We start from the raw sequence: 13,655 nt of genomic DNA, 5'->3' as shown, positions 1-13,655 counted from the left end.
CATTTCCAGTTTTTCTTTGCAGTGGTGTGTATATAGGGTCTAATTCATCCTATCCGTGACCCTTGTGATTTTATACACCTCAATAAGATCACCCCATATTCTCCTACGTTCCAAGGAATAAAATCCTATCCTGGCCAACCTCTCCCTATAACTCAGGCCTACTAGTCCTGGCAACATCCTCATAGATCTTCTTTGCACACCTTCCAGTTGAACTATGTCTTTCCTATAACAGGGTGACCAAAACTGCACAAAATACTCCAAGTGCGGCCTCACCAACGACTTATACAACTGTAACATAACGTCCCAACTCCTATACTCAATGCCTCGACCGATAAAGGCCAGCATGCTAAAAGCCTTCTTCACCACCCTGTCCACCTGTGAGGCCGCTTTCAACAAACTACATACTTATACTCCTAGGTCCCTCAGTTCCACAACACTGTTCAGGACTTTACCATTTACTGTACAAGTCCTACCTTGGTTTGACTTACCAAAGCGCAACACCTCATACTTACCTATATTAAATTGCATTTGTCAATTCTCAGTCCACTTCCCCATCTGATCAAGATCCCTCTGTAATTTTTGATAACCTTCGCCATCAACGGTACCTCCTAATTTTGTATCATCAGCAAACTTACTAATCATGCCTCGTACATTCACATCCAGATCATTTATATAAATAGCAAATAACAAAGGTCCCAGCACAGACCCCTGTGGTACATCACTAGTCACAGGTGTCCAGTCCGAGAAACAACCTTCAACCATCACACTCTGCTTCCTACCATCGAGCCAATTTTGAATCCAACTAGCTAGCTCTCCTTGGATCCCATGCAACCTAAATTTCATGACGAGACTGTTGCACAGGACCTTGTCAAAGGCATTACTAAGGCCCAATAGCTTAAACTCAATGTATGCCTCCTTATTTTTCCTAACCAGGGCCTCAATATCCCTCGATAGCCAGGGATCCCTAAACCAGCCAGTTTTTCCCTTCACCTAAACAGGGTGATACTGTCCCTGGACTCTTGATATTACACTTTTAAAGCCTCCCAATTGCCACTTGTTCCTTTTCCTTCAAACAGACTCACCCAATCGACCTCTGCTAGATCCTGCCTAATGGCCCCAAAATTGTCCCTGCTCCAGTTTAGCACCTTAACCTGTAGACCTGCCCTATCATTTTCCATAATGATGTTAAAAGTAAGAGAGTTTTATGGTCACAGGACCAAAGTGCTCTCCAACTGACATTTCAGTCACTTGCCCAACCTTGTTTCCTAAGAGGACGTCCAGAGATGCACCCTCCTGAGTAGGGCTCTCTACATATTGATTTAGGAAACTTTCTTGGACACATGCGACAAATTCCACCCCACCCGGGCTTTCACACTGTGGGTGGCTCAGTCAATACAGGGGAAATTAAAATCTCCAACCAGTACTACTCTATCATTCCTACAGGTATCCGTAATCTCTCTACACATCTGCTCTTCTAGTACCCGCTGGCTATTTGGGTGTCAATAATACAGTCTCAACAGTGTGATCATCCCCTTCTGGTTTCTTAGTTCTAACCACATGGCCTCATTTGATGACCCCTTAAGAATATCTTTTCTAAGCACCATTGTTATGTCCTCCCTTATCAAAAGGGCAACTCCCCCTCCTCACTTACTTACACTTCTGTCATGCCTGTAGCTTCTGTATCTGAAACACTGAGCTGTCAATCTTGCTCTTCTCTCAGCCATGTTTCTGTTATAGCTATAATATCCCATTCTCCAGAGCCAATCCATGCTGAGCTCATCTGCCTTACCAGTGAGGCCTCGTGTGTTGAAATAAGTACTTTAAACCAGAAGCCTTTTCCCTCCCTTTACTGTGCCCCTGGCTACCCTGAATAGTAAATTTGCCCTCGATGGCTAATGTATTTTCTCCTGACTTCTTGATGGCCCCTCTCTTATTCAATGGCCCAGCCCCCTGCCAAACTAGTTTAAACCCTCCTTAGTAACACTAGCTAATCTCCCCGCGAGGATTTTGGACCCCCTCCGGCTCAAATGCAACCCATCCCTCTTGTACAGGTCACCTCTACCCCAGACGTTATCCGAATGATCCAAGGACTGAAAACCCTAACCCTACACCAGCTCCTCAGCCATGCATTCATCTGGCCTATCTTTCCATTTCTACCCTCACAGGCACGTGGTACAGGGAGTAATCCAGAGATCACTAACATTTTTTCTAACATTTCTCAGTTCAACTGTTTCCAGGTCAGCCAATGACCATCAACTCCTTCACTATGATTGTGAATGTCAGTTGCTTCTCTCCTATTACTTGATCAACCCTCACACTCATAAAATACTTATTTATCTTTTGATCTTCAAACATTCACAACCGTGACATTAATTTGTTACTGTCGCTCACCAAAGCACTATTCCTGATTCTCAAAGCTGTTTTGTACTGAGCATTGAAGAGTCCCAAGAAACTAAGCCTGGTAATTGAGGAGACTGATATGGAATTTTCGGAATTCCCTACCCAAGACAGCTGTGAAGATTAGTTGCTAAGTATATTCAAGATTGAAATTGACAAATTATAGAGGCATACAGATGCACAGCAGGGAAACAGAACCTTTGGTTGAACTCGTCAATGCCAATCAGATAACCTAAATAAATCTAGTCCCATTTACCAGCATTTGGCCTATCCTTCTAAAACCTTCCTGTTCATAAATCCATCCAGATGCCTTTGAAATGTTGTAATTGTACCAACCTTCACCATTTCCTCTGGCAGCTCATTCCATACATGCACCACCCTCTGCATAAAAAATGTTGCCCCTTAGGTCCCTTTAAATCTTCCTCTCTCACCAAAAACCTCTGCCTTCTTGTTTTGGACTCCCCCATTTAGATATTTACCCTATCCACACCCCTCATGATTCTATAAACTTCTGTAAGGTCACCCCTCAGCCTCTGATACTCCAAGGACAACAGTCCCAGCCTATTCAGCCTCTCCTTATTGCTCAAACCCTCCAACCCTGACAACATTCTTGTAAATCTTTTCTGAATCCTTTCAAGTATCACAACATCCTTCCTTTAACAGGGAGACCAGATTGCACACAGTATTCCAAAAGTAGCCTAACCAATGACCTGTACAGCCGCAACATGACCTCCCAACTCTATACTCAACGCACTGACCAATAAAGGCAAGCATACCAAATGCTTTCTTCACTATCCCGTCTACCTGGAACTGTGATCCTGCACTCCAAGGTCTCTTTGTGCAGCAACACTCCCCAGGACCTTGCCATTAAGTTTAAAAGTCCTGCCCTGATTTGCCTTTCCAAAATGTAGCACCTCACGTTTATCTAAACTCCATCTGCCACTCCTCGGTCCATTGATCCATCTTATCAAGGTCCCATTGTGCTCTGAGGTAACCTTCTTCACTGTCCACTATACCTCCAATTTTGGTGTCTTTTGCAAACTTACTAACCATACCTCCTATATTCATATCCAAATCATTTACATAAATGATGAAAAGCAGTGGACCCAGCACTAACCCTTGTGGCACACCGCTGGTCACAGGCCTCCAGTCTGAAAAGCAAATCTTCACTACCACCCTCTGTCTTCTACCTTCAAGCCACTTCTTGCTGGTCACTAAGGGAATCCAGGGTTTTGCGTAAGAGTGGAGTTGAGCCAGAACACCTGTAATGATTCGTCTGAACTACAAAGCAAACATGAGGGGCCCCTTGGCCTACTTCTGCTCCTATTTTTTTGTCTGTTGCTTGCACATGGCACAAAAGTCTGCCAGAATCAAATACTACGCATAAGCGGCATTCCCACAGCAGATAGAAAATCAAACACCATATTCTTCCAAATAACTCATGTTTTACACCAGACCAAAGCCCTCAAAATATATTCAGAAGGTAGTTTAGCCCCTTACTTTTTTTTATTTTAAAGGAAAGTGTAAGGCATTGTGTTCCAGATGCAATCCAGTTTGTCAAGCTACTAGGCTTTTTATTCATACACTATAATTAAAATACAGACATAAAAATAAAAGAATTGGCTTAACTATATCGAAATGCTAAACATAGTAATATATTAAATACTAATTAAGCATTCCAATATAGTAATATCCCATAAACACATCCCTGGCAAAGACAAATTCCGTAAAATAGATTGTTTCACATGCAATTCCAGAAGCAGGAAGAGAACCCCAGCTTTTAGCTGTAACAGACGGAGGAATAAGACCAGCCACATCTAGTTTCAAGACCCAAGTTACTGAAGGCTAAAACAAAATAACAATCCTGGTTCTGTGGGAGCCTGACCCCACCCATTCAGGCTGGTTCTATTGTTTCAACTTTTTATTTAAAAAAACCCAAGTCCTCAAGCCATTTACTTTATTAGCTTTGGAGCAAGACAGCTCGGCACCAGTCTCCAGCTTTCTTTATTAAAAAAAGGACAAAATACACCTCTTAAAGCAATCGTATCATCACACTAGCATGTTAAAATGCTTGCAATATCTAATTTTCAGCAAACTTACATGGCTCTTGATTCTGTGGGCTTCCTCAAACTTTTTAACATAGCCTTCAATCTGGGTAGCTTCAGGTGAAAGGAGCAAAAGTGTATGTTCTGGAGTCAGCTCTTGCACTACCTCCTGGTAACCGAAAGAGGAATAAAACAGGTCATAAAAGAGCAAAATGATTAGAGACTGCAGAGCTCTGATGTGCAAGGGAATCTGAATTTCCTTGTGCATAAATTGTAAAAGGTTAGTATTCAGGTAATTCAGAAAGCTAACAGAACATTGTCATTTACTGCAAGTAAAATTGTAAACAAAAGTAGGGAGATTGTGTTTCTGTTATACAGGACATTGAGAGACTACATCTGGGGTCACAAGATTTACAAGACTAATACCTTGAATATCAGGTTGAGGAAAGGTTGGACTAACTAGCTCTGTATTCACTGAAGTTCAGAAGACTGAGAGGTAACTTAACTAAAACATTTAAGATGCTGAGGGGTCTCTGCAGGGTGTATATGGAAAGCATGTATTCTCTTGTGGGAGAATCCAGAACTTTTGTTATTCACTCATGGGATGTGGGTGTCTGGCTGGGGCAGCATTTATTCTCCATCCTGAGTTGCCCTTGAGAAGGTGGTGGTGAGCTGCTTTCCTGAACCACTGCAATCCTTGTGCTGTAGGTTGACCCACAATGCCAATAGGGAAAGGATTCCAGGATTTTGACCCAGCAACACTGAAGGAACAGCAATATACTTCCAAATCAGGACGTTGCTCCCAATTATCTGCGGCCTGTATTCTTCTACAGAAATGGTTATGGATTTGGAAGATACTGCCCAAGAACTAGTGGTGGTGAATTTCTGCAGTGCATCTTGTAGATAATACAGACTACTGTGACCAAGAGTCGGTGGTGGAGAGACTAAACGTTTATGGATGTGGTGCCAATCAAGTGTCGGGAAACTGCATGTGTTGGGTAACCAGCAATGTGATTTTGAGGTTAGGCAGTTGTTGAGAGAGAATATACAATTAAACCTCATACAATATGTCCAGAGTTGGCAGGCCTAATGGGAGCAATGTGAAAGGGGAAGGTCGGAGACACAGGGTAGTGGTGGAGGTTTGGTTTTCAGACTGGAGACCTGTGACCAACGGTGTGCCACAAGGATCGGTGCCGGCTCCACTGCTTTTCGTCATTTATATAAATGATTTAGATGTGAATACAGGAGGTGTGGCTAGTAAGTCTTGATTAGATGGGCTGAGGAGTGGCAGATGGAGTCTAATTTAGATAAATGAGAGGTGCTGCGTTTTGGAAAGGCAAATCAGGGCAGGACTTTTAAACTTAATGGTAATGTCCTAGGGAGTTCTGCTGAACAAAGAGACCTTGGAGTGCAGGTTCATAGTTCCTTGAAAGTGGAGTCACAGGTAGACAGGATAGTGAAAGCACCATTTGATATGCTTGTCTTTATTGGTCAGTGCATTCAGTATAAGAGTTGGGAGGTCATGTTGCAGCTGTACAGGACATTTGGAATATAGCCTAACCAAAGTAGTGTTCAATTCTGGTCTCCCTGCTATAGGAAGGATGCTGTGAAACTTGAAAGGGTTCAGAAAAGACTTACGAGGATGTTGCCAGGGTTGGACGGTTTGAGCTATAGGGAGAGGCTGAATAGACTGGGCCTTTTTTCCCTGGAACGTTGGAGGCCGAGAGGTGACTTTATGAAATCATAAAGAGCATGGATAGGGTGGATAGACAAGGTCTTTTTCCCAGGTGAGGGAGTCCAAAACTAGAGGGTATAGGTTTAAGGTGAGAGGGGAAAGGTTTAAAAGGGACCCAAGAGGCAACATTTTCCACGCAGAGGGTGGTGCGTGTATGGAATGAGCTGCCAGAGGAAGTGGTGGAGGCTGGTATAATTAGAACATTTAAAAGACATCTGGATAGGTATATGCATAGAAGGATTTAGAGGGATCTGTACCAAATGTTGGCAAATGGGACTGAATTAATTTAGGAACAAAACAAAAACAGCTGGAAAAGCTCAGCACGTCAGGCAGCACCTATGAAGAGAAGATTAGAGTCAACATTTCGGGTCCAGTGACCCTTCCTCAGAACAGCTTGCTGAGCTTTTCCAGAAACTTCTGCTTTTGTTTTTGTTCCTAATTAACAGCATCCGCAGTTTGTTTGGCTTTTATTCTGAATTAATTTAGGATATCCGGTCAGCATGGATGAGTAGGACCAAAGGGTCTGTTTCCATGCTGTACAACTCTGTGATTATGACTCTATGACTATATGCAAAACAACACCGAGCTACTCAATTTTTAAATACCAACACAATAAAAACTGCCTATGGACCACACTCTAGAAACGTCCAATGATGAATCATAGCACAGTAAACTGCATTTAATGAAATGGAATTGTATTAGGTAGCTCTAATTGTTTTCATGTATTTATGGAATGCTGGCAACACAAAAAAGCCAGGCACTTAGCTCCCCATCTCTAATTATGCTTGAAGGTGGCAGTGGGCTGCTTTCTTGAATTCAACCAAGTGGCTTTCTAGACCATTTCACCAGACAGTGAAGAATCAGCTATTGTGGTGTGACTGGAGTCCTTTACAGGTCATACTGGGCATGGATGATGGCAGGTCCCTTCCCAAAAGTATGTTGCCGAATAGCACGGCTTCTTACCACAATCTGTCAATTATAATGTAACCATTAGTGATACTAGCCTCTCATTTTACATTTATTTAATTAGTTGAATGCAAATTCTTCAAATGCCATTGTTGGTTTAAACTCAACTCAAATCAAGAATAGTTCCAGCATTGGAGATGGCCATGTAGACCCTCACATCTCTGCTACCTCTCTGGAGGAACAGCTTACCCAACGCCACTCCCTGGTCTTCTTCCGTAGTCCTGCACATTCTTCATCTTAAAATAATCCAACTGCTTTTTAAAATGCCATGATTGAATCTACGCCTCCACCACACACACAGAGTGCATTCCAAATCCTAACCATGCATTGCATCAAATTGTTTTTGCTCATGTCTCCATTGCTTTTTCTGTCAACTGCTTTAAATTGATGCCCTCTTACTCTCAACCCTTTCACCAATTGAAGATTTTTCCTCATATCAACTGTCTACAATTTTCATAGTTTTCAGCACCTCTACCCAATCTTCTCAAAACTTTCTCTTGTCCAAGAAAAACAGAATAAACTTCTCCAATCTACGTAGCTAAATTTCCTCATTCTGGGACACTCTTGAAATCTTTTCTTTCTAATGCTTTCACATCCTTCCCAGAGCTGAACTGAATACACAAACTGAGTCAAAACCAGAGCTTCAAGTAAGCTTAACGTAAGTACAGCAGTCACATTCCCATTTCTGGGTCAGAAAATCCCAATTCAATCCCATCTAGAATCACAGAATCCCTGCTGTGTGGAAGCAGGCCATTCTGCCCATCAAGTACACACCACCCCTCCGAACAGCATCCCACCAAGACCCACCCCCTACCTTTATCCCCGCATTTCCCATGGCTAATCCACCTAGCCGACACATTGCAGAACATTATGGGGCAATTTAGCATGGCCAATCCACCTAACCTGCACATCTTTGGACTGTGGGAGGAACCCAGCAGAAACCCATGCAGACACGGGAAGAACGTGCAAACTCCACACAGACAGTTGCCAGAGGGTGAAATTGAACCCAGGTCCCTAGCACTGTGAGGCAGCAGTGCTAACCACTGAGCCGCCCTGTTCCAGACATGTATCATTAACATATCTGAACAGGTTGATGAAAACTGTCTAACGGAATCTCTTTTCTTTTGTACTCAATGCCTCTATTAATAAAGCCCAAGGTAACAGATGCCTCAGCAACAGCTCTCTCAACCTGCCCAACGATTTACACGTATTTCTATTGCCTTAAGAAACTGTACTATTTCATATTGTCTCTCTGCATTTTTCCTGACAAAATGAATCACTTCACACTTTGCTGCATAAAATTTCATTTGCTATTTGCTCACCCATTCTATCAACCTATTATTTTAAATATCTACACCATCCTCCTTACCCTTCACAATATCATCTACAACTTTTGAAATTATGACCAGTACAGCAAGGCTTGGATTATTGAAATGCATCTGAAGAGCAAAAGACCCAACAATCACTGCAGGTAAATCCAATTCGAATTTTCTGACAATCCATAAAACACCCATTAACCATTGAGAAACAGCAAGAACCTCAGATGCTGGAGTCAGAGATAACTCAGTATCAGGAACACAGCAGTCAGGCAGCATCAGAGGAGCAGGAAAGTTGACATTTCGCGTCAGGACCCTTCTTCAGAAATGGAGAAGGAAGGGAGCTCAGAAATAAATACAGAGGAGGGGTGAGCTTGGGCAAGGTAGGTGGGATGGTCATAGGTGAGTGCAGGTAAGGGTGGTGGAGATTGGTCAGTGAGGTGGGAAGCGTGGATAGGTGGGAGAGAAGATGGACAGGTTGTATCAGGTCAAGGAGGCAGGGATGAGAGGGAGAGTTGGACAGATTTTAAAACTGGTGAAATCCATATTTAGCCTATCAGGTTGTAGGATCCCGAGGCGGAATATGAGGTGTTGTTCCTGCAGTTTACGGGTGGCGTCATTGTGACACTGGAGGAGGCCCAGGATGGACAAGTCACCCAGGGAGTGGGAGGGGGAATTAAAATGGTTTGTGATCGGAAGGTGTTGTCGTTTGTCGCGAACAGAGCACAGATGCTCTACAGAACGGTCTCCGAGTCGCGGCTTGGTCTCACTGATGTAGGGGAGGCCATGTCGGGAGCAGCAGATGCAGTAGACCAAGTTGATGGATGTGCAGGTGAACCCCTGTCTGATGTGGAAGGTTTGTTTTGTGCCTTGAATGAAGGTGAGGGGGGAGGTGTAGGGGCAAGTGTAGCACTTCCTGCGGTTGCAGGAAAAGGTGCCAGGAGTGTTGGGGTTAGTGGGGCGTGTGCAGCAGACGAGGGAGTCGCGGAGAGAGCGGTCCCAACAAAAGGCAGATAGGGGTGGGGAGGGAAATGTCTCTTTACTTGTAGGGTCAGATTGTAGGGTAACGTATGTGGCAGAGAATGATATGTTGGATGCAGAGATTGGTGGGGTGATATGTGAGGACAAGGGGGATTTTGTCTATTTTTATTGGGGGGGAGGGGATGTGAGGGCAGAGGTGCAGGAAGCACAAGAGTTGCCGTTGAGGACATTTTCGATGAACTCATCCTCATCCTTATCCTTAACAACGTCTCCTTTAACTCCTCCCACTTCCTACAGACTAAGGGGATGGCCATGGGCACTCGCATGGACCCAAGCTATGCCTGCTTCTTTGTAGGATACGTGGAACAGTCCCTGTTCCGCTGCTACACTGGCACTATCCCCCAGCTCTTCCTCTGCTACATTGATGACTGTACCAGTGCTGCCTCTTGCTCCCACAAGGAGCTTGAACAGTTCATCAACTTTACCAGCACCTTTCACCCCAAACTCAAATTCACCTGGATCATCTCCAATCCCTCCTTCTCCTTCCTGGACCTCTCTGGTGGCCGCCTCAAAACTAACAGCTATTTCAAGCTCACTCCCACAGCTATCTGGACTACAGCTCCTCTCACACACCTTCCTGCAAGAATGTGATCCCCTACTGCCAATTCCTCCGCCTCCCAAGATGGGGTGTTCCACTCTCGCACATCCCAGATGTCCTCCTATTTCAAAAGCCCGTAACTTCCCCTGTCAGTAATCGAAAATGCTCTCGACCGCATCTCTTGCATTTCCCGCACCTCTGCCCTCACATCCCCTCCCCACAACAAAAACAAATACAGAATGCCCCTTGTCCTCACATATCACGCCACCAACCTCCGCATCCAACATATCATTCTCCGCCACATCCGCCACCTACAATCCGACCCCACAACCAAAGAGATATTTCCCTCCCAACCCCTATCTGCCTTTCTTGGGGCCCCTGTCTCCGTGACTCCCTAGTCCACTCCATACTCCCCACTAACCCCACCACACTCGGCACCTTTCCCAGGAAGTGCTACACTTGCCGCTACACCTCCCCCATCACCTCCATTCAAGGCACAAAACAAGCCTTCCACATTAGACAGGGGTTCACCTGCACATCTGTCAACTTGGTCTACTGCATGCGCTGCTCCCAATGTGGCCTCCTCTACATCAGTGAGACCAAGCGGATACTTGGAGACAGTTTTGTAGAGCATCTGCGCTCTGTACGCAACAAACGACAACACCTTCCGGTCGCAAACGATTTTAACTCTCCCTCCCGCTCCCTGGGTGACTTGTCCATTCTGGGCCTCCTTAGTGTCACAATGACACCAACCGCAAACTGCAGGAGCAGCATCTCATATTCCGCCTCGGGAGCCTACAACCCAATGGACTAAACATGGATCTCACCAGTTTAAAATCTCCCCACCCACCCCGGCCTCAAATCATGTCCAACACTCCCTCTCATCCCCACCTCCTTGACCTGACACAACCTGTCCATCTTCTCTTCCACCTATCCACTCCTCCCACCTCACTGACCAATCCCCACATTCCCGACCTGCACTCACCTATCACCATCCCACCTACCTTGCCCAACCCCATCGCTCCTCTCACTATTTATTCCCGAGCTCCCTTCCCCATCCCCATTAATCATTGATCTGTGTTTCCTGTCACTCACCCAATTTCATATCTTTGTCACAGTTGTCCCTTACATTTCATGAAATATCAACTGTCCTTGGTTAATAATCCAGGTTTCTGGATAACCAGCCCAGTAACTCAATATATCTCAATGAAAGCAAGTGAATACCTGAACAGTATTATTAGCTGTTTCTTCATTTGTTCTTGGGTCTGGAGGAGGAACAGACAGCTCCTGGAGCTGGTCATCATTAGTGAGGCCATAGATCAGGGGTGTTAAATGCTCAGAGGTGTTGGTTTCGGTGTCTGGTTGGAAAAGGTGGTCCAGTACCCATGCTGAGCTGACAGAGAGTGTGGGAGAAGATCTGCATTGCTGTACAAGATCCTGGAAAGAGAGAAGAAAACTCAATGAAACTGAAGATTCTTAATCATTTGGATCTGGGGAAATAGTCATAATGTACAATCACTTTCAAAGAGCATCTTTTTTCTTTAAAAGTGCTGTGTCACTTTGTCTCATTATAGTGCCCCCATCCCAGTGCCCTAATTAATGTCTACCCTGGGTATTACAGAAAAGAAAGAGGCATATTTATCAAAGTTTTTTTTTAATCTAGCAGTCATCCAGACCTTCGCAAGAATACCAATGTTAACGGGGAACAAAGTTTTATACAGTGAGGATAATTGGTTGGTAAGTAGACTTTAATGTGTAAAGGCACTTCCACGAAGATTGCAACAGTTAGATGGTGATTGACAGTTAACTGGCGAGGTTTACTTAAATTTAAACCAGGCAAGTTGACATTCATTGGTCAAGGCTTGCTCTGAAGAATGAACTAAAAACATTGTCTGTTTTGTTAAGTTGAAACAGGTACAATGGGGTACATGTTCCATCTGCAAAGAACATATCACTGTGAATCAATATGTGTAGCTTCCAAAATCTGTAAGTGCGCCATACTGTGAAATCAACTATCAATCTTAAATTGATTTACACCATAATTTTTGATCCACCCAGGATTGTTTGAAATTCAGTTTCGGAATCACATGTAATGTTGGATGCTGTGTTCTTTGCTTTACGTTGGCGAATGTAAAGCTCCTCTGATGCTGCTTGGCCTGCTGTGTTCATCCAGCTCTACACCTTGTTATCTCAGATTCTCCAGCATCTGCAGTTCCTACCATCTCTGAAACAGCTTCAGCAAATTGTCTCTTTTTTCAATAATACTTGTGTTCTGAACTACTAAATTACAAACAGCAGAAAACAACATCCAGCACTCCAACTCCACCCTCCCCGTAACCAACAATAGCATAAATGCTGCCTCTTCCACACTTCACTTCAGCACTGATGAAGAGTCATCCATACTCGAAACATTAGCTTGCTCTCTCTCCATGGATGCTGCCTGACCTGCAGATTATTTTATTACTGTTTGTGGGAGCTTGTTGTGCACAAATTAGCTGTCACATTTTTAACATCATGTCAGTAACTACACTCCTGAAAGAGTTTCACTGGCTGTGACATTATTTTGCATGTTGAGGTGGTTAACGGTGATTTAGATATGCAAGTCTTTCTTTATTGTCCCTATTTACTTCACATAACCGCAATAGCTTAATCAAGCTCTCCATTTGCTCTATTCTTGAGAGAGACCTACAACACAGAAAATATGTGTTTATATTTGAGCATCTGATTCCTAACCTGATATGTGCTATATATAGTATACAATTATAAAGGCAACAGCTTGCATTTACACAACACTTTTCAGAGACAACTGCCCAAAAACATAAATAATGATCCACCAGGATGGGTCAACAGAAGATTAAAAGGAGGATGGATTGGACAAATTCACTGGAACAGAAAGCGTGTGGAAAGCGATTAAATGGTTACAGGACTGCAGAAGAGTTCGGCCAATGGGACTATCAGAAAACTGACATACAATTTAGATTTGTAAAGACAGAGATAATGTGTGAAAAGGGGGCTTGAAGAGGATCAGACTCCAGATAGCAGAGCTTTAGAAGATGCAAGATAAGCATTGCATCAGAACAATTGAGGCTGGAGATGACAAAAGGGCAATTTTAGTGTCACTAATGTTATTTCCTACAGTTATTCTGAATGATGCTACAATACCACATTCGGTACGCTTCAAAGCAATAAGAAAACCCAAATGGAGTTGGGGAAACAAATAGGTGAAATGGAACAAACTGGGAATGACCTGGTTAAGGTCAGGCCATGAGGTACTTTGGTCTAACCCAGGTTCCTGGTCACTAGGCACCTGTGTATTTTCCCCATTTCTAATCCCTCAGCTTGTAACATGGAAAAAACAGAGGATCAGAGGGGAGGGCGCTGGGGTTCAGGTTCCAGCCTAGGTGGGACAAAGGCAGTGATTATGAGAAAGAAAATGCGGTGGGGTGGGAAGAAAATGGGGCAAGAGGGGAAACATATGCGGGGGCGGGGGTGCAAAAGAAGAGTAATTGGTGGGAATAAGAGATATTGGACGGGGAGGGGGCGGGAAAAGGGATATGGGAGACGGGTAGCGAGAGGGGATATGGGAGAGGGGATATGGGAGAGGGGATATGGGAGAG

At 44.1% G+C, this 13,655-nt stretch overlaps 2 protein-coding genes across 4 annotated transcripts in view; both read right to left on the bottom strand.

The window, feature by feature from the left end:
• odf2a (outer dense fiber of sperm tails 2a) overlaps positions 1–13,655 on the bottom strand; it is a 143,885-nt gene that overhangs the window by 70,664 nt on the left and 59,566 nt on the right. The gene's annotated exons all lie outside the window — the stretch shown is intronic.
• The window catches only part of LOC125486390 (mRNA export factor GLE1-like), a 19,386-nt gene that overhangs the window by 5,033 nt on the left and 698 nt on the right, over positions 1–13,655 (bottom strand). For both annotated transcript variants that reach the window (XM_048613743.1, XM_048613742.1), the window contains exons 2-3: positions 11,263–11,475; positions 4,498–4,611 (exon numbers count right to left, since the gene is read on the bottom strand). In XM_048613743.1, the coding sequence (XP_048469700.1) occupies positions 4,498–4,611; positions 11,263–11,475 (327 nt within the window). The remainder of the gene's footprint in view (positions 1–4,497; positions 4,612–11,262; positions 11,476–13,655) is intronic.

The sequence above is a fragment of the Rhincodon typus genome, chromosome 28 (assembly GCF_021869965.1).
Source record: "Rhincodon typus isolate 14 chromosome 28, sRhiTyp1.1, whole genome shotgun sequence".
NCBI classification, from domain to species: domain Eukaryota; kingdom Metazoa; phylum Chordata; class Chondrichthyes; order Orectolobiformes; family Rhincodontidae; genus Rhincodon; species Rhincodon typus.
This window is presented reverse-complemented; position numbering and strand designations above follow the sequence as displayed.